Source organism: Apodemus sylvaticus, chromosome 3 (assembly GCF_947179515.1).
Source record: "Apodemus sylvaticus chromosome 3, mApoSyl1.1, whole genome shotgun sequence".
In the NCBI taxonomy this organism is placed as follows: Eukaryota; Metazoa; Chordata; class Mammalia; order Rodentia; family Muridae; genus Apodemus; species Apodemus sylvaticus.
The window spans coordinates 145916061-145941154 of NC_067474.1; the positions used below are offsets into that span (position 1 = coordinate 145916061).

Genomic DNA, 25094 nt, shown 5'->3' on the forward strand with positions numbered 1-25094 from the left:
CTATGGCCTCTAACAGGCAGAGGACTCTGTGGAGCAGGGCACCTGTCTCCTCTCCTGCTGGGCATCTAACCGTGGCAGAGGCTCAGCCCAGCCTGTGGGGCCCAGTTCCCACAACACACGCAGAACTTTACGTGGCACTTTTCCTGCTGGTCTTACTCTGATGGCTTCCATCATCATCATCATCTTCGTCTTCTTCATCTCGATACTGAATGGGACCCTCTGAATCTGAGTCGCTCTCCTTCTCTTCCTCTTGCAGACACAGTGGTAGTTTCGGAGTGGCTGAGGTAGACGTCATGTCTTCAACAAACGGACAGCTCTGCTCTTCCTCTTCATCATCTGGACTAAGAAATAGACATTTCTTTTCAGAAACAGTGAGGCTTTTCAGGGGAAAGGACTGAAGCACAGGTTAAGAAGTCCATTATTGCTAATACATTTAGATAATGTATTTGTATCATCTAAAAGTAGTAGTGTTAATGTTCATATCTATGAACAGTTAATTGTGTTGTCAATACAGAAATCACCATAAAAATCCATTTTAAAAAACAAGGTTACAGAAGTCAGCAGGGAAAAACAGCCCTGCTTTTAGAATTGACTCTTGGCAGAAGCATTCCTTCAACTTGAATTTTTTGTTGTTGTTGTTTTTTGTTTTTTGGATTTGGTTTTTTTGAGTCAGGGTTTCTCTGTATAGCCCTGGCTGTCCAGAAACTCACTCTGTAGACCAGGCTGGCCTCGAATTCAGTAATCCGCCTGCCTCTGCCTCCCAGAGTGCTGGGATTAAAGGTGTGCACCACCACCGCCCGGCTGCTCAATTTGAATTTATCCACATGGTCTGAAGACCCTCTCCTGTGTGGGGCTGCCTACACTAACCCCAGAAACAAGAGACCAGCAGGAAACACTCACACTTTCAACATTTCAATTGTGATGGGAAGTGACCTGGTCCGACCCAGGGTACCGGTGTCCTCGGAGAAGCTGTCACTGCTCTCAAAAAGCAGTGAATGAGCTCTGTGAGTGCCTTCCAAGGGCGGGGTCACGGGAAGGGGGCTGGTAAGGGCTTGCTGAATTCGGATATGCAGTGGGAGTGGGGGCAGCCTGGAGGGTATATGGGACTCCCCAAAGCTCTGGTCCTGTATCTTCTTGGGAACTTCTGTTTTCTGATCTTCCTGCTGGGAAACATCCTGGAATAGATCTGAAGAAGGGGAGTACTCAACTTCTGGCACAATTTGAAAAGTCTTAGCAGGGACTAGAGGGGACCTTGGAGGCTCTGGAGGTATGTGAGTAGGCAGTGGGGGTGATGGGGACAAAGGTGGGATTATCAGCGGTGGCTCCAAACACAAAGAGACAGTTTTTTCTCTTTGATCACTTGCTGTCTTAGTTGTGAATGAAGCAGCAGGTTCCAAGCTGGGTAATGAGGTTGATGGAATGCCTCTCTTGGGTGGTAAGGGTGGGGATGGTTTCGACAGCAGTGTGCCACTGTTCATTGCTTGGGAGAGTTCAGCTGGAAAGGAGAGAGCAACACTTTGTTACCATGGCTTACAACTCACCCAAGACAGGTCAGAACTAACTTTTCATTCAATTATGTAATTTCATGGCTTTGCAAGTCCTGAAATAAAATTTATTCAGGCAGAAGGCTGAATGAGTAGGGTGGGGAACACCTGAATAATTAAAGATGATTAAAACTTAATTAAAACTTAATTATTGCAATGACAGATGTAACAACCCTATGGCCTGATGTTGTAAACAGAATGGATCCAGGAAAAAAAAAAACACTGATTAAGAAAGCTGTTTGTTTTTTAAGGTGGGCAGAGGTGGAGCACACCTTTAATTCCAGCACTCTGGAAGCAGAGGCAGGTGGATCTCTGTGAGTTTGAGCCCAACCTTGTCTACAGAGTGAATTCCAGGACAGCCAGAACTGTTACACAGAGAAACTCTACCTTGCAAAACAAACAAACCAAAAAGGTTGTTTGATTTTAATCTATATTTTATGTGTATAGGTGTTTTCCTACATGTACGCACCATGTGTGCGTTGGACTAGTGCCTGAGAAGGCCAGAAAGAAGGCACTGGATTCCTGGAACTGGAGTTACGGATGAGTGTGAGCCGCCCTGTGGGCACTGGGAACTGAGTCCAGTTCCTCCAGAAGAGCTCTTGTTTTGTTTTGTTTTTTTGGATTTGGTTTTTTCGAGACAGGGTTTCTCTGTATAGCCCTGGCTGTGCTGGAACTCATTCGGTAGACCAGGCTAGCCTCGAACTCTGAAATCCGACTGCCTCTGCCTCCCAGAGTGCTGGGATTACAGGCATGTGCCACCACCGCCCGGCTTCCAGAAGAGCTCTTAAGTGCTGCGCAGTCTCTTCAGCCCAACATTCCCAGCTGAGACTCAGGAAGAGCACTATGAGCTCAGGACCAGCTCTCTCCCCATAAGTAGTTCTACGCCAGCCAGGGCTAAACAGCAAGCCTCTGTCTTATTTGTGCCATTGGGGATGTGAGAGGAGAAGAACACACAACAAAATGTGGTCTTAAAAATCCAACCAACTAGGAGAGTAGGATAGTGAGTAAGGGCGCATGCTCCCAAGCCTGACGACCTGAGTTTGATCATTAACTTACACAGCGGTCTGAAAACCAGCTCCTGAGAGCTGTCCTCTGACCTCCACAGTTAACTTACACAGTGGACTGAAAACCAGCTCCTGAGAGCTGTCCTCTGACCTCCACAGTGCACTGTGGTGTTTACTGCCACTGCCACGGATTGTACACACAAAATAATAATAAATTAAAATAAAAAATACTTCCAAATTCTTGGCCATGTTCACATGCCCTGGTAAATGATGATACCTGAATATTCAGGTTTGAACTGTATATTGCTCAATAAAATTTAATAAAGCTATTTAATAAACCTCGAATATTATGACAAATGCAAAGCTCTTTGAATAAATTAAAGTGCTTTTATGTCTTTTGTTTTTGGTTTGTTTTTAGGTTTATTGAAAATAGGACAGAACAGATTCAAGTGCCTCCACGAGGTGTTTTGAAATTCATCCCAACCAGAGGCTGAGTGACCCGCAGGTCAGAGAAACTGCCAGAACCCAGAAGCATTAGCATTTCCTTGGTGTCAGGATCAACCTTAGTGATCTCCTGAGCCAGGGCTGAGGCCTCAGGAACATAATCTTTCCTCTCCTCCTCTTCTAACCTGAGAGAGATGCCTCTCACAGGACCTCGGAATCTGCTTCATCAGATGTGTGACACAGATGGCTATCTTGTTGCCGAGTTTCTTGCACACACACTTGGTGTACAGGTTATTACCCAGATGTGTGTAGTACCCTTGACGATGACCCAGGCGCCTTCTTCACAGTCTTGGTGTGAATGCTGGTGCCCATGCTGGTGGGTCTCCTCTTTTATGTCTTTTAAAAAGCTTTCACATTATTTGTGTGTGTACATGCATGTGGCTGTCAGAGAACAACTTGGGAGAGATTGGTTCTTTCTTAGCATCTTGTAAGTCATGAGGATCAAACTGAAGTTGTCAAGCTTGGTGGCAGGCACCAATATCCCTGAACCATCTACCATCTCTCCAGCCCAGGTAATTTGCCCAAAATCATGCTACAAATAACCAAGGCCTTTAGCTAGCATGCAGCCTGGTTACCGGTCTATTTCTCTATCCTCTGCTCCCTCCCCCTTTATCATGCACAGCGCTGATGGCCTTTGTATACCCATGTCACTTTGCATTATACTCTGGGTTTGATGGCAGGACAACTCTTGCCTCTACCAGCAGCATATTCACAAGGATACAAAAGTGTGCCCTCGATACATGTTTATGACATGAGATGCTCTTCCTCTGTATCGGAGTCAACAGATGGCAGCATGTTCCCCACTTGTCTTTCCAGAGCCCAAACGACGCAGGATTTCTTTCATCCATGTAAGAAGTAGGCCATCACATCATATAGAAGCTAACCTTGTGAACCAATTAAAGAGGCGTTCTTTTGATGAACAACCTCTAATGATCTATCTGAATCTTTTATTTCAGTCTATCCAATGTTCTCAAAGAATCTATAAATTCCTCCAAATAAAATTTTATTTGCTCTTAATCTCATTCCATGTATCCACTCTGAATAAAAAGTAAGCTAGCCTTGGACCATAACATCACTTATCGTAAGTAAGCTGCGTAAATGGTACTTCATGCTAACTCCGTGGTGTGTACCCACGGTCTCAGCACTGTAGGGAGAATGAAGAGTTCAACATCATCCCAGGCTGGACACAGAGTGAATCCAAGGACTAGGCTACAGATGAGACCTTGTCCAAAAAACAAAAACAAACAAAAATAAGAAAATAAAACCAAACAAATGGGGGCTGGAGAGATGGCTTGGCTGTTAAGAGCACTGACTACTCTTCCAGAGATCCCGAGTTCAAATCCCAACAACAATGGCTCACAAGCATCTGTAATGGGATCTGACACCCTCTTCTGGTGTGTCTGAAGACAGCTACAGTGTACTTATATACATGAAATAAATAAATCTTTAAAAAAAAAAAAACCAAAACCCAATGAATAAAAAGGACAATCTAGAAAACACTGTATACAATACACAAAGATAAAAACAGCAGTTAGCTGCTCCATCTATAATAAAACCGGCCCCTGACAAGACCATATTTAAGCATTTTATCTTTTAATTGATGAAGTAAGTTGCTCGGGTTTTTTGTTTGTTTGTTTGCTTGAGACAGGTTTTCACTCTGTAGACCAGGTTGGCCTGGAACTCATCTTGCCTGCTCTACAGAGTGAGTTCCAGGACAGCCAGAGAAACCCTGTCTTGAAAAACAAAAACAATCTCCCTCAGGCTTGAGGCTTGCCAGTTAGCTGAGGCTGGCAGGCCAGTGATCCCAGGACCCACCTGCCTCACTCGTCTCCCTAGCACTTACAGTGTGCCCCTGTACCCACTTTTTAGGCGAGTCCTAGGGGTCAAACTGGTCCTTATATTTGCAACGTGCAATTTACAGACTAAGCTCTCTCCCGGGCCCTAAGAGATCTTTCTTTGTAGCACGATATTGGGCAAATTACCTAGTGTTTGGCTTCTAGTTTTCTTTCTGGAAGAAAAAAAAAAGGTGATGTCTTGTTTTTCCTTATCACTTCAGGGGCACTAGAGAATAAGACATAAAGACAGGGCTGGAGAGACAGCTCAGGGATATTGGTGCTTGCCACTAACCAAGCTTGACAACTTCAGTTTGATCCTCATGACTTAGAAGATGCTAAGAAAGAACCAATCTCCCCCAAGTTGTTCTCTATCTTTAAGTTTTTATTTTTATGTATATTTGTGTGCAGGTGTCCACAAAAGCCAGAGAAAGGTACTGGCTTCCCTGGAGCTAAAATTATAGGACATCAGCCAAGGGAGTTTTGAAAGAACAGGAAGTATTCTTAATTGGGGAGTCATTTCTCCAAGACCGCCCCCTCCAACCCAGCCTATCATTTCTAAGGATTTATAAATAACAGCTCATATTAAGTAGACCATTTGTGATCATAATCTTTTGTGAAAGAAATGGTACTTTAGAATCAAAGCACTAAGTGAGGTTACTAATTTTAGGATAAGGTCTAACGTTTAAATAAAATCTATTTAATATTAGTAAAATCTGAGAATTAGTCATTTTCCTTCTGTGAGAGCCTATAATGGAATAATTTTAATTCTTCAGTCACAAGGTCCACTGCTCAAGGCTCTCAGAGCTACTTTAGACACTTGTAGGTTTTCCTTTTTTGGATTTTTTTTTTCCAGAAAAGTTCTCAAAGTAGTCCAGGTTATTCTCGAACTTCTGTAGCAGAGACTGTCCTTAAAGTCCTGCTCCCCAGCTAGTTATTGTATGCACTGCTATAACTAGCCAGATAGAGACAGCGCCGGCCTGAGCAGGAGCACAGAACATGGTCGCTGAACTAGCAGCATGAACATCCTCATTGAACTTATTGGAAATGCAGATCTCTGGCCCCCAGCTGCGATACCGACATCAGAACCTCTGGGATCAGGGTCCGCTCATCCCAGCCGGACTTCTAGGTGAAGCCAGCTAACAACGGCCTAGATGATAGTTTGAGAACCACACAGTAGAGATCAGAGGCAAGTTTCTGTCCCACATTAGCTACAACCTTGGTGAGTCAGAGCATCTACACTTCTAATTGTCTTTACAAACAACAGACAGTCATTTACCACAGCCCAGGGTGGTTTTACCTGAGAAAGCGCTTCAGGTTCCTCAGAGATAAGTCAGGAAGACATCCTCCATTAAGCTTTGATAACACAATGGTCTCCATCCTGTTCCTACCCCAACCTGTCAGTCTGAGACCGATTTGAAAGCCAGATAAGGTTCGAGTCACTCCACCCAGCTTAGTGACTTTAGGTCTTAGTAAGTATACTTTTATTCATTACCTATGTAATCGCTAACAGGAACTATAAGCTGCAGTAAGCCTAATATTATTTGTCCTGAAAAATTACACTTTGACTAGTTCTGAAACACATCTCAGTTTTTGCTTTTCCTTCCCTTTCTGGAAATTTTCTGTGGGGAATGCAGTGGTTCTGAGGACTGAGCTATCACATGCGAGGCCAGAGCTTCACATTCCTGGTCCTCATTCTTCTTCAGCATTCTGAGACAGGATCTCACTAGTTCAAGATTGACCATGAAGGCCTTAAATGTGCAATCCTGAATAGCTGAGATCATGGCCGGTTCTTGAAGGCCTGGCTTCTGTTACCATCATTTATTTCCATCCATCCATCCATCCATCCATTACCATCATTTATTTCCATCCATCCATCCATCCATCCATCCATCCATCCATCCATCTACAGACTCTGAGCTAGAACTTGCGGTGTAGACCAGGACAGCCTCAGCTTTGGCAAACCTCCTATCTCTATTTCCAGAGTGCTCAGTTTACAGCAGGCTTCTACCCCGCCCGCCCGAGTAGCATTCTTAACTCTCAAGATAAATGAGATGTTATCAGCATAACTTAAATACCTCTGTAGTTCCCATGAAGATACAGTACTAGGCACTGAATCACAAGTTAAACAGACACTGACAAAACCCCCATTTTAGTTAGCAGACTTAGGTTAGAGAAGGAGCTGGTAGCTTCCATTAGATGGAAGCTGTGGCATTATTCTAACTTCCTCATGGAGGCTGAAGGTAATCCCATGGTGGTCAAGTCTGTTGTGGTTGTCACATATCTAGACCATCAACTATTGTAATAAATTTTTTTTTAGTGTAGCTTTTGTTTGGGGGTGGGGGTTGTTTGTTTGTATGTTTCAGAAAGAGGAGAGTCAGAACAGTTTCATGTAGCCTAGGCTAGCCTCAAACTCAGAGATCCAAGAATGACCTCATCCTGATTCTCCTCTTGTGCCACCTGAGTGTTTGCCAAGTGTCACCAAGCCTAGTTCTAGGGAATATTCTTTTTAAATTTTTTAAATTGTAATTATCAAATAAATAGGCAATGCTAAAGTTAGTTTTGTAATAAAAGCATATTAATCTCCCCAGATCTCAAGTTAATTTTACTGATGTTTCCAGTTCATGGCCATTTTTGTCTTATTCTTAAAACTTTTTTCCTTTCCTTTCCTTTCCTTTCTTTCCTTTCTCGCTCTCTCTCTCTCTCTCTCTCTCTCTCTCTCTCTCTTTTCCTTCCTTCCTTCCTTCCCTTCCTCCCTTCCTCTCTTTCTCTCTTTCTCTCTCTCTCTCTCTCTCTCTCTCTCTTTCTTTCTTTCTTTCTTTCTTTCTTTCTTTCTTTCTTTCTTTGACAGAGTTTCTCTCTGTAACAGCTCTGTCTGTCCTAGAACTCCTTTGGTAGACCAGGCTATCATCAAACTCACAGAAATCCCATACCTCTGCCTTCTGAGTACTGGAATTAAAGACATGTATCACCACGCCTGACTCTAAAACTTTTTTCTATATTGAAAATATTCTAAGAGATGAGTTAGAAAACTCTTTCACAGAACAAATCATTCAATAAAATAACTATCCAGAACCAAACCAAATCCCAAACACAAAATCTGAAGACTTACCAATGACAGGATTGCTGTTTCTCTGAGCTGGTTTAGGGGGCGGGATGGGGGGTTGCTTGGCAGGGGCCGTATGAGTGGCAGTAGTGTTAGAGCTGGCAGGAGCAGCAGGCAGAGTCCTGGGGGCAGGGGCGGGAGTGGGGCCCACAAAGGACTTAACAGTCTTTGTCAAGTCTGTGGCAGCAGCAGTGTCAGCAGGTGTCACAGCGGTGGAGCCAGAAGTGGAGGAGACGGACCTTGCTGTACTGCCAGCTGGGACCTCCTTCGCTTGTCCCTCATTTGCTTCACAAGAAGAGGACAAGGGTCTCTTGGGGGGCAGCAGAGGCTGCTTAGGTGCGTGCTCAGGACCAGGCTCTGCTTCAGAGCTAGGCTGGCTTCCAGCTGAGCCTACACAATAAGAGATATGATTTAGAGAGCCTAGAAACAAGAAGACACTTACAACCAACGCCACTAATGAACGTAGAGTTTACACACATCACTTTCCAGCGGCCTTTGACATGCTTAGGGAGAGTAAGAGAGGCTCAGTCAGGACAGCAACTCTTCCTACGAGAGCCATATTACCACAGGCACATACATACATGCCTGCCCGCCTGCCCGCCACAGAAGCGCGAGGACTGAGTTCAGACTCCCACACTTACATAAAGGCTAGGCTCTAACCACAGTGCTGTGCTTGGGGACAGAGTAGAGACAAACAGATCCCTGAGTTCCAGACCAGCCTGGTCTACAGAGTGAGTTCCAGGACAGCCAGGGCTACACAGAGAAACCCTGTCTCAGAAAGTCAAAATAAAGCTGGGCAGTGGCGGTGCATAACCCAAAATAAAATAAACAAATAAACAAAAATAAATAAATTAAGCCCCCCCTCCAAAAAAGGTGAGGAGCAAGGAGCCCAGTATCAGCCTTTGGCACCCACCCACATGTACAGGGACGTCCACCCAGGAAAGTTCACACAGAATTCCTTGGGTAGGACACAAGGACAGTGAAGGCTGACAAGATCCTACACAAGAGCTAGATAAGTTATTTCAACCTGAAACAAACCCACTTGGACCTCTCCTGCAGCCCTGAGGGAAATAAGAACAGTGTGGCTTTCAAACTCAAGGCCACTTTTACCAAGTCTCTTCTTTGGACCATCTTCTGGAGGAAGATCCCTGAGGCTTCTCTCGGGCTCTTCTTCCTCTGGGACGGGACTGGAGGAGCGGTCGCTCCCTATGGGGGTGGTGTGTCCATTCTTTAGTGCAGCATGGCTCGGCTTGCCTGGGTCCTCACCACCTGAGAGAAGAGAGAGAAGACTTAAGCGAGGCCTCTCCACACATGGACCCGACTTGCAGCTCTATCTTCACTTGGGTCCTGAGCAACTGGGGCGGGGGTGGAGGGTTGGGGTAGGGGGGCCGCCCCAAAAGCTGTTTCCTATCTGTGGGATATGTTCTTCTAGCTGGACTGCCTTGTCTGGCCTCAGCGAAAGAGGATGTGCCTAGTCTTGATGTGCTGGGGTGAGGGGATGGGGGGGGATCTCCACCCTCTCTGAGGAGAAAAGAAAGGAGGGGAGGGGACATCAGGACATGGGATGAAAAGTGAATAAGAAACTGAAACATTGCCGTGCAGTGGTGGCGCACGCTTGTAATCCCAGCACTCTGGGAGGCAGAGGCAGGCAGATTTCTGAGTTCGAGGCCAGCCTGGTCTACAGAGTGAGTTCCAGGACAGCCAGGGCTACACAGAGAAACCCTGTCTTGAAAAAACCAAACCCAAAAAACCAAATAAATAAATAAATAAATTTTAAAAGAAAAGAAAGGAAAAAAAGAAAAAAGAAAAGCTTAAGTGGCAGGACCGACATGGCCATGTGGGAGGAGCCGGTGACGCCCGGTTGTCCCAGCCCCTTTCCCCTAGTAAGGCGGCTCCTCAGGGACACATGCACTGATTGGATCCAGCAATAGTAACAGAAGTAGTAGCTCTTCTTCTTCAAGTGATTTATTACCAACTATACCAAGTAACTTGCTTCACAGATAATCTATCATACATACATATCGCAATCTAAGGTGTAGCTCTGCTAGAATGCTTGCCTAGTACATGCATGACAGAAAGGCTGTAGTAAAAATGAAGAAAATGAAGAAATATCCATTCTTCTGGATGGGAAAGAGTTTGAGGGTGCACTACAGAAAGCAGTAGGGTTTGAAAGAGGAACGGAAGCCTACCACATTTATGAAAGATAGTCTATTTAAACTAAGACAATTGGAGGGGTGGAAAAGTTCGCTCCGTAGTTGAGAGCACACACACATTGCTAGTGCAGAGGACCTGCGGGCAGTTCCCAGCATCCATGCCAAGCAGCTCACAACGGCCAGTAACTACAGCTCCAGGAGATCATGCCTCTGACCTGTGTCGGCACCTGCACTAATATGTACACACCCCAGACAGACACACCAGACATATAAACATAATTTTAAAATAAAACCTTTTCAAAACGAAATAATCGTTCATATAATGGCATATGATTGTGATCAGGGACTGCAATGAGCACGTCTGGTAGAGACGAGGTATGCATGGCTATGGGTAGGGTAGGACTGACTGTAAAGGGAAGCAGGTGGCAGGCTGTGAAGACTACAGAACACAGGGAAAGGGGCTAGAGATAAATCCTGGCTGAAACCAAAAGTCCGGGCTTAGAAGTAGGCATAATTTTACTTATTTGTAGAAGGTTGGCTCTAAAAGCTGTTAGGAGGTAGGGTTATAGACAGGCAGTGACTGCACAGGAAAAGCAGCAGAAACTACTGTTTTAATGTTCATGGAACAACACAGCAGGGGTGACTGAGGGTAGCAGGACTAGAGAGCCCGGTGTCCTTAAACAAAAGATCAGGGATAACATGATACACACAGCAATTCCAGACGCACTACACTACAGGGATGGCCACTGGGCTGGCGGCTGGGAAGCCCTGTGCTGATCACACACTGCTACAGAATGGGAGTGGAGCAGTGAGACAACCATTCCCAGGGCTGCAGCTTCTTACTTTTTTTTTTTTTTTAATAAGACAAGAGTTGAAAATAGTGAGGTCAGGGGCTGGAGAGATGGCCCAGTGGTTAGGAACACTGGCTGCTCTTCCAAAGGACCTAAGTTCAATTCCCAGCACCTACATGACAGCTCACAACCATCTGTAACACCAGTTCCAGGGCATCCAATGTGCTCTTCTGGTCTCCAAGGACACCAGGTACGCACTGTGTACAGACATACATTCAAGCAAAACACCCATACACAAAACAAAGAAACATAAATGTATTAAAAAAAAAAAAAACAAAACCTGAACAAGAGGCTGGAGAGATGGCTCAGTAGTTAAGAGCATTGACTGCTCTTCCAGGTCCTGAGTTCAAATCCCAGCAACCACATGATGGTTCACAACCATCTATAATGAGATCCAATGTCTTCTTCTGGTGAGTCTGAAGACAGCTACAGTGTACTCACATAAAATAAATACTTCTTTAAACAAACAAACAAACAAACAAACAGAAAGAACCAAACCAGCAGATGGTGAAGCGAGGTCAGAGACTACCTCCCCTTCCTGTCACAGGGCGTGTAGTGTCCTTGCTGGCTTCTCACAGTAACACTTTAAGTAACATCACGGAAAGATATATTTTTATCTATCTGTGTGTGTTGTGTGTGTGCACACATGTATGCTGATCTCTCGATAGTGTTAGAGTCAGCTCTCACAGCCCCTCCCACCTAACACCCCCCTCCCACTGAGATTAGACAGTGTCCTTCAGGCAAGCCCAGTAAGCGGTGGAGTTTGGACTACAAGTACTGAAGAAAAGTCAAGTAATGGCTGTACTCTGAAGCAGAGAAGCCGTGAAGCATGTCTTTCCTTACTCGTTTTGAGGCAGGGTCGCATACACGCCTAGACTAGCCTTGAATCCGATCAAACTGGCTACCTCCTAGAGTTGTTGAGATATTAGGTGTGAGTTACTACACCTGGCTATATTTTTATTAAATTAATTAACCGGTTAATTATTAAGCTAGCTTTTCAGACAGAGTCTTAGTATATATTCCCGGCTGGCCTAGAGCTTTCTCCACATAGATCAGGCTGATCTTTAACTTAGAGTAATCCTCCTGATTGTCTCCTAGGATCAGAGATGTGTGTCACTATGCCCAGTTGTAAATTTTATTTATTTTCTTTTGCTTTTTGAGACAAGGTATCACTGTGTATCCCAGAATAGCCTAGCACTCACTATGTAGACCAGGCTGACCTGGAACTCACAGAGCTCTGCCTGCCTCTGCCTTCCAAGTGCTGGGACTAAATGTATGTACCACTGTACTGGTTGGTTTTGTGTATCAACTCGACACAAGCCAGAGTCATCACAGAGAAAGGAGCCTCCCTTGAGGAAATGCCTCCATGAGATCCAGCTGTAAGGCATTTTCTCAATTAGTGATGAAAGCGGGAAGGCCCATTGTGGGTGGTGCCATGCCTGGGCTGGTAGTCTTGGGTTCTCTAAGAAAGCGAGCTGAGCAAGCCAGGGGAAGCAAGCCAGGAAGTAACATCCCTCCATGGCCTCTGCATCAGCTCCTGCTTCCTGACCTGCTTGAGTTCCAGTCCTGACTTCCTTTGGTGATGAACAGCAACATGGAAGTGTAAGCTGAATAAACCCTACCCTTTCCTCTCCAACTTGCTTCTTGGTCATGATGTTTTGTGTAGGAATAGAAACCCTGACTAAGACAGCCACCATTCCTGGCTTTTATTTGTTTGTTTGTTTGTTTGTTTGTTTGGAGACAGGGTTTCTCTGTGTCCTGGAACTCTGTAGACCAGGCTGGCCTCGAATGCAGAGATCTGCGTGCCTCTGCCTCCCAAGCGCTGGGATTAAAGGCGTGTGTCACCACCGCCCAGCCAGTGCCTACTTATTTTTAGGAGAAGGGAGCAAGATGGCAATTCTGCAAACGTAGGGAACTGCTCCATGTGTGAAACCCGAGAGAAATGACAAACATGCAAGTACACCACTGGTTCACAACGGCCATCACAGACAACGTCTCACAGGATTACCCAGCAACGAGTGTTGAAACATCAGTGCGGTAATGGTGCGACAGGAAGATGAGGATGGAGGCGACTGGGTCAGAACTGTCAATCAGCAGCTTGAAATAACTGTCTCCACTACAGGTGACACTTGTTTCAGGAAGACAGAGAGACACAGAATTTTGGCTCCCAGGACCCTTCACCAATCCTCCTATTTCAGTTTAGGAGCAAAGCCAGGCACTTGGGAAGAAACAGGGAACCATTTTTTAAGTGCTCCTCCACCGTCACTACCGTAAGAGTAAAGCAGAGGGAACCATTTCAGACCCTAGTGAGAGCCAGCGAAGGAGCAATGCACAGACAGGCATACGCTGATCATTTGGAACTCACCCTGCTCGGGGTCTTCCAACAGAACCCCTCTTTTAACCAGCTCTTCTCTTGGTTTTCGCATAGATATTTTTCGCTCTAAAACTAACATTAAATTGAAAAACATAACTCAGAAATGCAGCAGTTGGAAGGTCAACATATCTCTTAGCATTCTAAGTATAAAAGAATAAAGTGGTTCACAGTATTTGTACTCTTGAAGAAAAAAAAGAACAGAGAAACTAACTTTTCATTTAAAAACTTAGCTGAGAGTGGTACCTATGCCTATAGTAGTACTAGCACTTGGGAGGTGGAGGCAGGAGGATCAGTTCAGTACAGCTTAGCTACATAGTATAGTCTAGATTAGCACAGGCTACACAAGACTGCCTCAAACAGAACAAACATTACCACTTGAGAACAAGAAGCTGAAGAACGCTGCCCCACTCGAGGCCAGCATATGCTATACAGTACTGGGCCAGCTGGGGCACAACAGGGCTCTGACCAAAACAAACGTAATGCTGAAGCTGGGAGTTACATTAACAGTAGTGATTGCCTGGTGTGTCCAAGGCCCTGGGTTCCACACTGAGAACCAGATATAAAAAACAAACAAGGCCAGGTGCTGATGGCGCATTCCTTAATCCGAGCACTTGGGAGGTAGAGGCAGGTGGACCTCTGTGAGTTTGAGGTCAGCCTGGTCTACAGAGTGAGTAGTTAGTTTCCTGTGCTGGGAAAGTATTATTTCCCAAGGAAGCCATTCTCACATGACTGCAACTTAGCTAGGGCTTCAATAGCAAGGAGTTACAGCTGCCCATGCTGATGGCAAGTGGGCTAAGCAGAAAAGAAACACCAAGAACTGAACAGCGAGGCTTCAGCCTCACTGAGCATTCCATCTGTTCCTGCTATTTTCATATTTATTTTTGAGAGAGGGTCTTACAATGTAGCTCTGAGTAGCCTAGACTTCATGTAGCCCAAGCTAGCCCTTCTTATGTTCCTGCCTCTCAAGTATGCAGCACTAAGTTTGTCTTTACTGAACAGCTTTAATCCCATCAAAATACAAATCTGGGAATGAGGCTATAGAATGCTAAGTGTCAGCCAGGCTTGACGAAACAGGCCTGTAAGTTTCAGTTATTCCAAAAGCTGAGAGGCAGGAGGATTGTCACGGTTTCAGGCAGTCTGTGTAACCTGGTAAGAACCTGCATCAAAATAAAATATAGACGGGGCCAGCAGGATGGCTGAGTGGGTAAAGGTCCACGCTGCCACATCTGGGAGATGGAGTCCAGTCCTGAGTGGAAGGAGGGAACGCACTTCTGTAAATTAGAACTCCCCTGTGCTGCGATCTGACTCAGCAAACAAGCAAACAACTTGTAGTTTATAAAACAGCAGCAGCTGGACATCACGGTCCATACCAGAGCACTGAGAGGCCAGGGCAGGACAAGAGCTGCAGATGAGGCGATCCCAGGCGGGAGTGAGCAGCAGGCCAACCGAGGCTGTGCCTAAAAAACCACAATCACACACACACACTCACACACACCCCCACACACACACAGAAAAAAGGTAGCTGGGCTATAGGTCAGTGCAGAGCACTTGCCCAGCATGTGTCAAACCTTAGAGGTTTAATCATCAATTCAATGAAGGACTGTTTATCTGTCTAACTTCTGAAAGTCTGAACTCTTCAAGTGGGAGGTCATAGACGTTTAGGGATGTGAAAAGACGTTTAGGGGTGCTTCTAAAATAGGGAACTCAGTGGTAGAGTGTGTGCCTTCCAAGCACAAAGCCCTGGTTCAGTAGCTAGCATTATATAAACCAGATACAGCACATACCTTCGATCCCAATGCTAGGCAGGAGAATCACAAGTTCAAGATCATTCTCAGTATAAAAAGAGTACAAGGAAGCCCTGTGATACATGGTACTGTCTGGTAAATTAATCAATCAGATAACAGAACCCCCACAAGTGCTCTTGTTGTTATTGTTTCCAGACTGACTTTGAGTTTCCTGTGTGGCCAGGGATAACCTTAAATGCCTGGCTCTTCCAGTCGCCACCTGACTGGGATTACAGGCTGTACCACCAAACCCAACTAACTCAGGAAATTATTCTTTTTTATGTGTGTGTACAATGTGTATGTTTCTGTGTGCAAGCACACTTGGGCACATGCATGATATGGGATGCATGTGGAGGTCAGAGGTCACTCTCCAGCGTCAGGTGGAGTTGGCCCCTTCCTTTGGCTAAGACAGTCTCTGGGCTGGTTGTTTTCTTTCCCCACTGTGGCTCCAGCTGACCATTAGGCTTCGGGATTTTCTGTCCCATCTTTTCATCTCCCACAGAAGCACTGATTACAATGCACGTGTGCAGCTAGCTTTACACAGGCCCTGGGCTCCAGCCGAGGTCCTCGGGTCTTATCAAGCGCTTTACCTGCTCAGTCTCCTCCTCAACCCAAACAGGGAACTCTTAAAATTAGAAGCCTCAGTTTGTTTGTTTGTCTGTTTATTTAGAGACAAGGTCTCCGGGTGCCCCGGATGGCTTGAGACTCAATGTATGACTAAGTATGACCTTGAATTTCTGGTCCTTGAACTTCTGAGCCCCCCCCTCTGTGGGGTCTGCTCCAGAGCACAAGCACACCAGGTCCTCTTGCTCACACCAGGCAGGCGCTCCACCCTCACTCCTCAGATACACATTAAATCTTAGTACCTTACCTTCTGATGTCTCTTTGAATTTATCACTACTTTTTTTTTTCCTCCATTTCCACGGCTTGAAGATCTTGCCGAAGCCTGAGAACTTGCTTTTCCTTTTGGTGGGAGGCGTTGAGTCCCCTGCGTCCACACTGTCCATGACCATGCCTGGGTCTCCAGATGGCTGCTCTGCCTCTTCTGTTCATGGAGAGGAACGAGAAGGGACAGCTAATTTATTATCCTTATATAATCTCTAAAAATGTCCCCACTCCTCCAGTGGCAGTTGGAAAGAATCAGAGCAATGACAAACAATCATGCAGACAAGTCACACTCTGAACATTACATGGACAAAGGCCCAAACTCAAAACTTAAATCACTAAAGAAGCCAAACCAATCTGACATCATTTAGGAGGAAATTCAGTGAGGTGACGAGAGCCAGGTCAACATCTTTAGCACACACAATGCAGGCGCCTTCTCCTTAGGCACGAGCTCTGTATCACTGAAGCAAGGAATGCCACCACCAAGGGAATCACTGTTAAATATGACCCTCTCGGCAGTTCCCAGGACTCAAATAATTCAGGGAAGGGCAATCCAAGTGTTGACACCTTGTGTCTGTTTATCAGCTTTTTCTCCCCACACACAAAAAGGGCTCTGCATAACTGTGGAAGATTGGGAGAAGAGGTAGAGATGGGCGTTAGAGAAGATGCTCTGACATGGAAGGAGTTGGGGAGAGTGGAGGTGACATTCTACTGCCTGTCAAGTATTACTTAGGGGGAAGATCCTGACAGTAAGGATTTCCTCCATAACATAGCTGACATGCTGCAAGTTCAGGACTGAGGTCGAAGGTCTCGAGGCCCTCAGAAGGACACAAGTGCAGGGCTTAGTTAGCTTTGAAGGTAGACAGAAGCAACCAAGGGGTGGGGGCAGGAAGGCAGCAACAACAAAAACAGCAGGAAGGCAATACAATGTAGCCTGTGCTCCACCTACTGTCCCAGAGTTCTCAAGAGCCATCTAGAGGAACGGAAAGGCTCTGTGGCCTTGCTCCTGGGATTAAGGTGTTTTCTACTTCACAGAAATGCGCTTCCCACTAGAAGCAAACAATGTTGGGGGCGGGCAGAGTTTGACAGTGTACTAAACAGAATGATCTCCTTTTGACACTGTAGCTTTGTGTTATTGTTTTCTTTCAATTACATTTTTTTTTTTAAATTTAGCTTCTGTGTATCCGTGTGGGTGTAGAGGCAGGGGAGCTGCACACAGCCCAGAGCACATGTGGAGGACAGAAAAGTAGATCAGTCAGTCCCTCTTCCCACTATGGGTCACAGGACTGAATTCAGATCATCAGGCATGGCTTCCAGCACCTTTACCTATGAGGCATTTGGGGCTGGTTTAGGTTTTTTGAGACAATAGCTTGCTAGGTAGCCCAGTCTAGTCTTGAACATGTGATCCTCCTGCCTTAACCTCTTAAGCACTGGAATTACAGTATGAGCCTCCACACATGACTCCTGTAAATCTCCTATTAACACATCCATGAGTATTCCAGGAAATAATCAGAAAAATGTTATTTGATTGAAAAAAGGAAAATTACATCTAAAGTTTTAATTGGACTGAAAATGATAAAGAAAAGACCATAAAGAAAAGCAGCTGGGCTGGAGAGATGGCTCAGAGGTTACAAGCATTGGTTGCAGAGGTCCTGAGTTCAACTCCCAGATGGTTCACAACCCTGTAATGGGATCTGATGCCCTCTTCTGGTGTGTCTAAAGACAGCTATAGTGTACTGATATACATAAAATAAATAAATATTAAAAAAAAGAAAGAAAGAAAAGCAGCCAACATTTATCAGCACAGAGAAGCTCCTGCCTGAAAGGGCTTTAAACGAGGCTGTCCTGGATCTCACTCTGTAGACTAAGCTGGCCTCGAACTCAGGGATCTGCCTGTCTCTGCCTTCCAAGTACCTAGCAGAAACAGTGTTTTCTTTGCTTCTCTCTTTATAAGTACCTAATTTTGCCAAATGTTTTGGAAGAACAGAACCTTGATATTTTCTAATTCATTCATTCATACTAAAATTTACTTATTTATCTATCTTTGTATTTTTATTTTTGCTTGTTTTAAGCAAAATTTAAAACTTGGGTCTTAAGTAGCTCAGACTGACTGAATTTATTTGTAGCGGAGGACAATCTTGAACCCCAGATCCTCCATGATCTTGCTCTCAAATGCTGAGATTACAGGTGTGAGCCGCCACATCCGGCTTCACTCAAGTCTCTGTTCCTCCTCCTCCTCCTCCTCTCCCCTCCCTACTCTCAATGACAAGCTGCATATTATTTCACTGACTCACATGTCTGTTCAAATATTTAGAATCAGCCCAACTGCCTTTATAATATACAGGACCTGCAGGAAGTAGGGCCAGGAATCCTTTTAAAAGCTCTCAGTCAGGTGTGCTGGCATACGCCTATAATCTTAGCAACCAGGAGGCAAAAGCAGGAGGATCAAACGTTCCAGGACAGCATAAGCTACACTGGGAGTCCCAGTCTCAAAAACACAAGGGCGGGGCTGAGGCTCGCCTGTGAGTGTGGCACCAGCCTGAGGTCCTGCGATCGGCTAAGTATGACAAAAGAAAAAAACTCCCGAAATATCCAGGGTTCTCGTGTCTCCCAAGTTTGTTACCCAACCCCAGATTATCATCACATTAACACACGTTAAAAGAGACAGAGGCAGACAGTTTCTGATGCAAGCTTATGCCTTATTGAGGAAGCTAGAAAATCCCTTGTTCCAGTGCTGCTCACCAAGGTGCTCTCTCTCCCACAGGGACAACAGGCGTCCGGGGCTTCTAGTCTCATTCACCTACTGTTCAAATTAAATGGAAGGCTTGTTCTGGCTATTTTCTTTTCTTTTTTCTTTCTTTTCTTTCCTTTCCCTTCTCTCTCTCTCTCTCTCTCTCTCTCTCTCTCTCTCTCTCTCTCTCTCTTTCTTTCTTTCTGAGACAGGGTCTCTCTGTATAGTCCTGGCTATCCTGGACCCCTCTGTGACCAGTGGTTCTCAACCTGTGGGTCACAACCCCTTTTGAGGTCTCCCAAAATCATTGGAATACACAAATATTAACATTAAGATGTATAATAGTAGCCAGGCAGTGGTGGCGCACGCCTGTAATCCCAGCACTCTGGGAGACAGAGGCAGGCAGATTTCTGAGTTCAAGGCCAGCTTGGTCTACAGAGTGAGTTCCAGGACAGTCAGGACTATACAGAGAAACCCTGTCTCGAAAAAACCAAATCCAAAAAACTAAAAAAAAAAAAAAAAAAAAAAAAAAAAAAAAAAAAAACCCAAAAAGAGAGAGAGAGGGAGAGAGGTATAACAGTAGCAATATTACAGTTATGAAGTAGCAACAAAAATAATAATATGGCTGGGGGTCAGCACAACATGAGGAACTGCATTAAAGCGTCGCCGCATTAGGAGGAATGAGAACCACTGATGTGGACCAAGCTTGTTTCAAACTCAGAGACCCTCCCTACCACTGTCTCCTGAGTGCTGGGACTAAAGGCATGAACCACCACCCGAAGCCAGAAACACAGACTTTTTAACCACACTTATATATTTCCATACACCACATATGGTGGTGCACACGTATAATCTCTACATATGGGAGGCTTAGGTAGGAGGATTGCTTACTTGAGGTTCAAGATCAGCCTGGGCCACAGAATGAGTTCCAGGACTGAACTTCATACTGAGATCCTAACTCTAAATAACCGGGACCAGAGAAATGGTTCTGTGGGTGAAAGCGCTTACGGAGTGAGAATGATTTCTGAATTCTCTCACATAATAAAAGGAGAAACTGACTCCCAAATATTTCACACACTCACACTAATAATAAATAAAATAGTAAGGTGCTAGAGAGATAGCTCAGTGGTTAAAAATACTTCATTGAGGGGGCTGGAGAGATGGCTCAGCAGTTAAGAGCACTGGCTGCTCTTCTAGAGAGGTCCTGAGTACAATTCCCAGCAACCACATGTTGGCTCACAACCATCTGTAATGAGATCCAATGCCCTCTTCTGGGGTGTCTGAAGACAGCTACAGTGTACTCAAATTATATAAAAATAAATTAATTAATTTAAAAAAATTTCATTGTTGGGCTGGAGAGATGGCTCAGCGGTTAAGAACACTGACTGCTCTTCCAGAGGTCATGAGTTCAAATCCCAGCACCACATGGTAGCTCACAACCATCCGTAATGAGGAACAAATAACAAAAAACCTATGGGCCGGAGTGAGCAGGGGCTGGAGAGAGTGGGGCCAGAGCAAGAGGGAGAAAGGGAAGGGGGGGATTTTCATTGCTTTTGAAGAGGTCCCATGTTCAAGTCCCAGCACCTACATAGAGTAAAACTCCAGTTCTAGACGATCAGATGTCCTTTTTTAACCTCCACAGGCAGCAGGCACGCACACAGTGCACATACACACGAACAGAGAAAATATACATACACACAAAACAAAATAGTTTTTAAAATTAAAATAATAAACAAAATGTATCATGAGCAGGACCCACTGGCTGACACTTATCATCACAACACTATCTCTATGGAGAGGATTACAAGTTTGAAGGCAGATTATATATATATAGCAAGCTGTCTCTCAAAATAGACCAGCCTATAGCAATGTATACTGTGTGTGGTTGGGTGTAGTATGCTCCAAATGTGCCAATCAGGTCAATTCAGCTCACTGTGTTGCACATGTATTAACACCATGTCGGGTGTGTTATCTCCTTGTTCTATTAACTGCTGGGAGAGGGTCAGTAAGAGCTCTAGTTCCTGCTTTGTGTGACAAGGTCTTACTGTACTGGGTAATTATGAATTTAATTATGTTTTCCTCTTTTTTAAAAAAAATTTAAGAGCCAGGTATGGTGGTACGTGTCTTTAATCCCAGCACTTGGGAGGCAGAGGCAAGTGGATCTTTTGAGTTCGAGGGCAGCCTGGTCTACAGAGTTACCCTGTCTCAAAAACCAAAGGAAAAATTTAAGAAATTAATATGTAAGTGTATTTAACCTCCATTCATGTCTGTGCACCATGTGTATACCTGGTGAAGGGGCTAGAAAATGGTGTCAGATCCGCTGGGACTGAAGTTGCAAACAGTTGTAAGCCCCCTTGAGGGTGTTGGGAATTGAACCCTGGGTCCTCTGGAAGAACATTTAGTGGTTTTTTTGTTGTTGTTGTTTTGTGTTTTGTTTGTTTTGTTTTGTTTTGTTTTTTGTTTGAGACAGGGTTTCTCTGTGTGGCCCTGGTTGTCCTGGAACTCACTCTGTAGACAAGGCTGGCCTCGAACTCAAAAACCCACCTGCCTCTGCCTCCGAGTGTTAGGATTACAGGCGTGCGCCACCACGCTTGGCTCATTTAGTGTTCTTAAGCACTGAGCCATCTCTCCAGCCCTTTAATAAAAATTTAAAATCATGTGTATGTGTGTGTGCACGTGTGGTCTTGTAGGTAACTATAGAGTTCAGAGGAAGGTATCAAATACCCTGGAGCTGGAATAATAGGAAGTTTGAGGCACCTAAAGTGAATGCTATTTCTCTAGCCCAGATGGTTTCCTCTTAAATGAACCCTTTTTATCAATATGGAGCTTCCTTTATCATAGAAACACTTCTACCTCTATTTTGTTTTCCTATTTCATTTGGCATATGTCTTTTGCCTCCTTGAAACAAGATCTAGTCTGGCTTTAACTCCAGCTCCATCTCTCAGCTTCCCTAGCACTTAGGTAGCACTATACAGTAGCACACCCACTCAGTGATTGTTGACTGGGATACTTAATCCATCTACAGTTAATATTTTCACTGTCAGGTTGGTTTTAACTCTGTCTCTCGTACTTGTCTTGTTTTCTACATCCTTGACTTATTAATTGTGATGGTTCATATATGCTTGGCCCAGGGAGTGGCACTATTAGAAGGTGTGGCCCTGTTGGAGTAGGTGTGTCACTGTGGGTGTGGGCTTTAAGACTCTCATCCTAGCTACCTGGAATCCAGTCTTCTTTAGCAGCCTTCAGATGAAGAAGTAGAACTCTCAGCTCCTCCTGCACCATGCCTGTCTGGATGCTGCCATGTTCCCACCTTGATGATAATGGACTGAACCTCTGAACCTGTAAGCCAGCCCCAGTTAAATGTTGTCCTTATAAGAGTTGCCTTGGTCATGTGTCTATTCACAGCAGTAAACCCTAACCTAAGACACTAATCTGTGTGGATTTAGACCTTTACTGCTTCCTGAACAATGAAGGAATCTTACGACATTTAATCATCTGGGCTACTGTCACATATACACTTCTATATACATGCAACAATAAGTCACAGGAACAAGCAATACTTCTATATTTTCTATATATCATTTATGAATACTTCATATATTTCTGCAATTCTGTGTATATCAAGGAGGTTTTAATATTTTCATTTCTGAAGGTATTTCAGTTGTATATTTTCAGTTGTGTTTGTTCATTTAAATGGCTCTTTGGACAAGGTCTGTGGCTGCGTTGGCCTTGAAGCTTCTGCTTCAGCGTGCAGTACCAGGACCTTTCCTGTCCCTTGTCCTTACTTCTGTGGCACTTGGATTGAACCTAGGTCGCTGTGCTTGCTAGGCAAGTGGCTTACCACTAAGCGACATTTATGCCCTTGCTTTGTTTAATTTTAGCACTTTAAAAATGTGTCAGAGGGCTGGAAGAATGGCTCAGAGAGTAAGAGCACTTGCCTCTCTTCCAGAGGACCCAGGTTTGAGTCCCAGCACCCATGTGGTGGCTCACAACGCTGTATCTCCAGTCCCAAGGGATCTGACACCCTTTCTTGGCCTCTTTAGGTACAAGACAACTTAAAGTACTCACAAATATATCTAAGCAAAACATCCATACATATTAAAATAAATAAATTTGAAAAATGTCATGTGTGGCAAAATGTAGATATAATTGAAACCTGTCTAACTTCAAAGTCTGTGGCCCCTTTTCTATCATGCTTTTATTTTATTTTGTTTTTACATTCTCTCATATTATATCCCAACTGCAGTTTTCCCTCTCCCCATTCCTCCCAGCGCCCCTCCACTTCCTCTTCCCAAAACACTTTTTAATTTAATTTTTAATCTAAAATCGTATTATAATAATATAATAACTCTTATTATATTCCTTTAATTTAAGAAGTTATTACAACCTCTTATATCTGGATTCATTTAGTAACAGAGGCTTATAGCATACAAGTTATAAAGGGCAAGGTAATATACATCTGCAATCCCAGCATTTGGGACACAAATCAACCAATATCAAAAAGATATCAAGCCCGGCAGTGGTGGCCCACACCTGTAATCCCAGCACTTGGGAGCACTTGGGAGGCAGAGGCAGGCCTGTTGTGGATAGACCTGGGCTTGTATTTTGATGCTAATTCCACTCCTCAGAGGGGCTGCAGATGAGGTGTTGCCTTGTGAACCTTCTGCCCACCTTAACTTTTCAAATAAAGGTTTGAGCCAATGATTGGGCAGGAGAAAGTGGGAGGAGCTGAGAGTCTAGGGGAGGAGCGATAGGAGATAAACAGGAGGGGGCAGAGCTACAGGGGATCAACGGGGAGAGAGAGAAGCTGCTTGTGGCCTAGAAAAACCGCAAGTTATATGGGATGATATAGATAGAATAGAGTAGTGTGGTGGGAGATCTGCCCAATCTAGGCTTGTAGCTTGTTTTGTTGAGCTTTTTCACCAGGGAACTGGGTTGGAAACAAAGTAGCAACAGAGGCCAGCCTGGTCTACAGCGTGAGTTCCAGGACAGCCAGGGCTACACAGAGAAACCCTGTCTCAAAAAACAAAAAACAAAAACAAAAAACAAGTAGGATATCGAAAGTTCAAGGCCATCTGGAGTAGTAGATGAAACCATGTCTCAAACAAAATAAAAGTTAAACAGCAACAATAAATACAGAATCATGCAATTTACAAAGATGGCACATCATAGAACTCTTGTGCTCTTGACAACCTACACACCTCACGTTCATCTCAAACACACCCAAGGGCTATGAAGGGGCTGAGATGGCAGTTTTGCTGGAAAGGCGCCAGCTGACAAGTCTGACAACCTGACCTTGACCCCACAATCAGACCCTGCTGCTGTCCTCTGACCTCCACAAGCACACTGTGGCATGTGTGTGCACACACATATAAACAAACAAAAAATGTGATTTTTTTCATTTAAAATGTCTAACTTATAAAGTGATATTCACATTAAATTCCTTTTACAAACTAACTTGTCATCCAGTTATAAGTCATTAAACTGCCCTGTGGTAATTTATTAATTCTTTATTCACATATCTAAAGAAGGTGTATTTTGTTGTTGTGTGTATGTGAGAATGCATGAAGACTAGAGGTCAGCCCTGGGTGACATTACCCAGGAGCCAACCACTTTATTTTACTCTATTACTTTTATATTATTTGATGTGATTATTTTGCCTGCATGCTTATCTGTGCACGATAATGTGTTCTTAGTGTGTGCGTGTGTGTGTGTGTGTGTGTGTGTGTGTGTGTGTGTGTATTTTAAAGCAATAAACAAACAAAAAACACTAAAAATTGGCAATGGTGGTGCATGCCTATAATTCAACCACTTCAAAGTTAGCTGCACCTTTAAGGTCCAGCCTAGGATCCATAGAAAGTTCAAGACCAGCCTGGATCTTTTCATACAGACTTTGTCTCAAAACAACAAAACCCAAGCCATACCTTTTAACACTTTGTTTGCACCTTCAGGTATTCACTAACTGTGTGCAAGTTATGACTACACATGGATGGATGAAGAAAATAACAGGATTAAACAATGCAACCAAGATCAAAGACTGTATGAGTATGTATGTGTACATGCATGTGCCAGGGCTCATGTGTGGAGATCAGAGGACAACTTGAAGTTTGTTCTACCATGCTGGTTGAGGATCAAATTTACGACATCAGACTTTGGCAACAAGCACTTTTATTGGCTGGACAATATTTTCTGCCCTTTTTTTGTGTGTATATTTTGTTTGACAGGGTCTCACACCCCATCTGCGACTGGCCTTTTTTGTGTGTATTTTGTTTGACAGGGTCTCACACCCCATCTGTGACTGGCCTGAAATCTAATGTGATACTCCT

At 44.4% G+C, this 25094-nt stretch overlaps 1 protein-coding gene across 3 annotated transcripts in view; it reads right to left on the reverse strand.

Moving 5' to 3' along the window:
* Phactr4 (phosphatase and actin regulator 4) overlaps positions 1-25094 on the reverse strand; it is a 75797-nt gene that overhangs the window by 18440 nt on the left and 32263 nt on the right. For 2 of the 3 annotated variants that reach the window (XM_052177593.1, XM_052177592.1), the window contains 6 exons: positions 16024-16197; positions 13360-13440; positions 9101-9259; positions 7997-8380; positions 901-1495; positions 157-341 (listed from right to left, as the gene is read on the reverse strand). In XM_052177593.1, coding sequence (XP_052033553.1) covers positions 157-341; positions 901-1495; positions 7997-8380; positions 9101-9259; positions 13360-13440; positions 16024-16197 — 1578 coding nt within the window. The remainder of the gene's footprint in view (positions 1-156; positions 342-900; positions 1496-7996; positions 8381-9100; positions 9260-13359; positions 13441-16023; positions 16198-25094) is intronic. The other variant, XM_052177594.1, reaches the window with a different exon arrangement.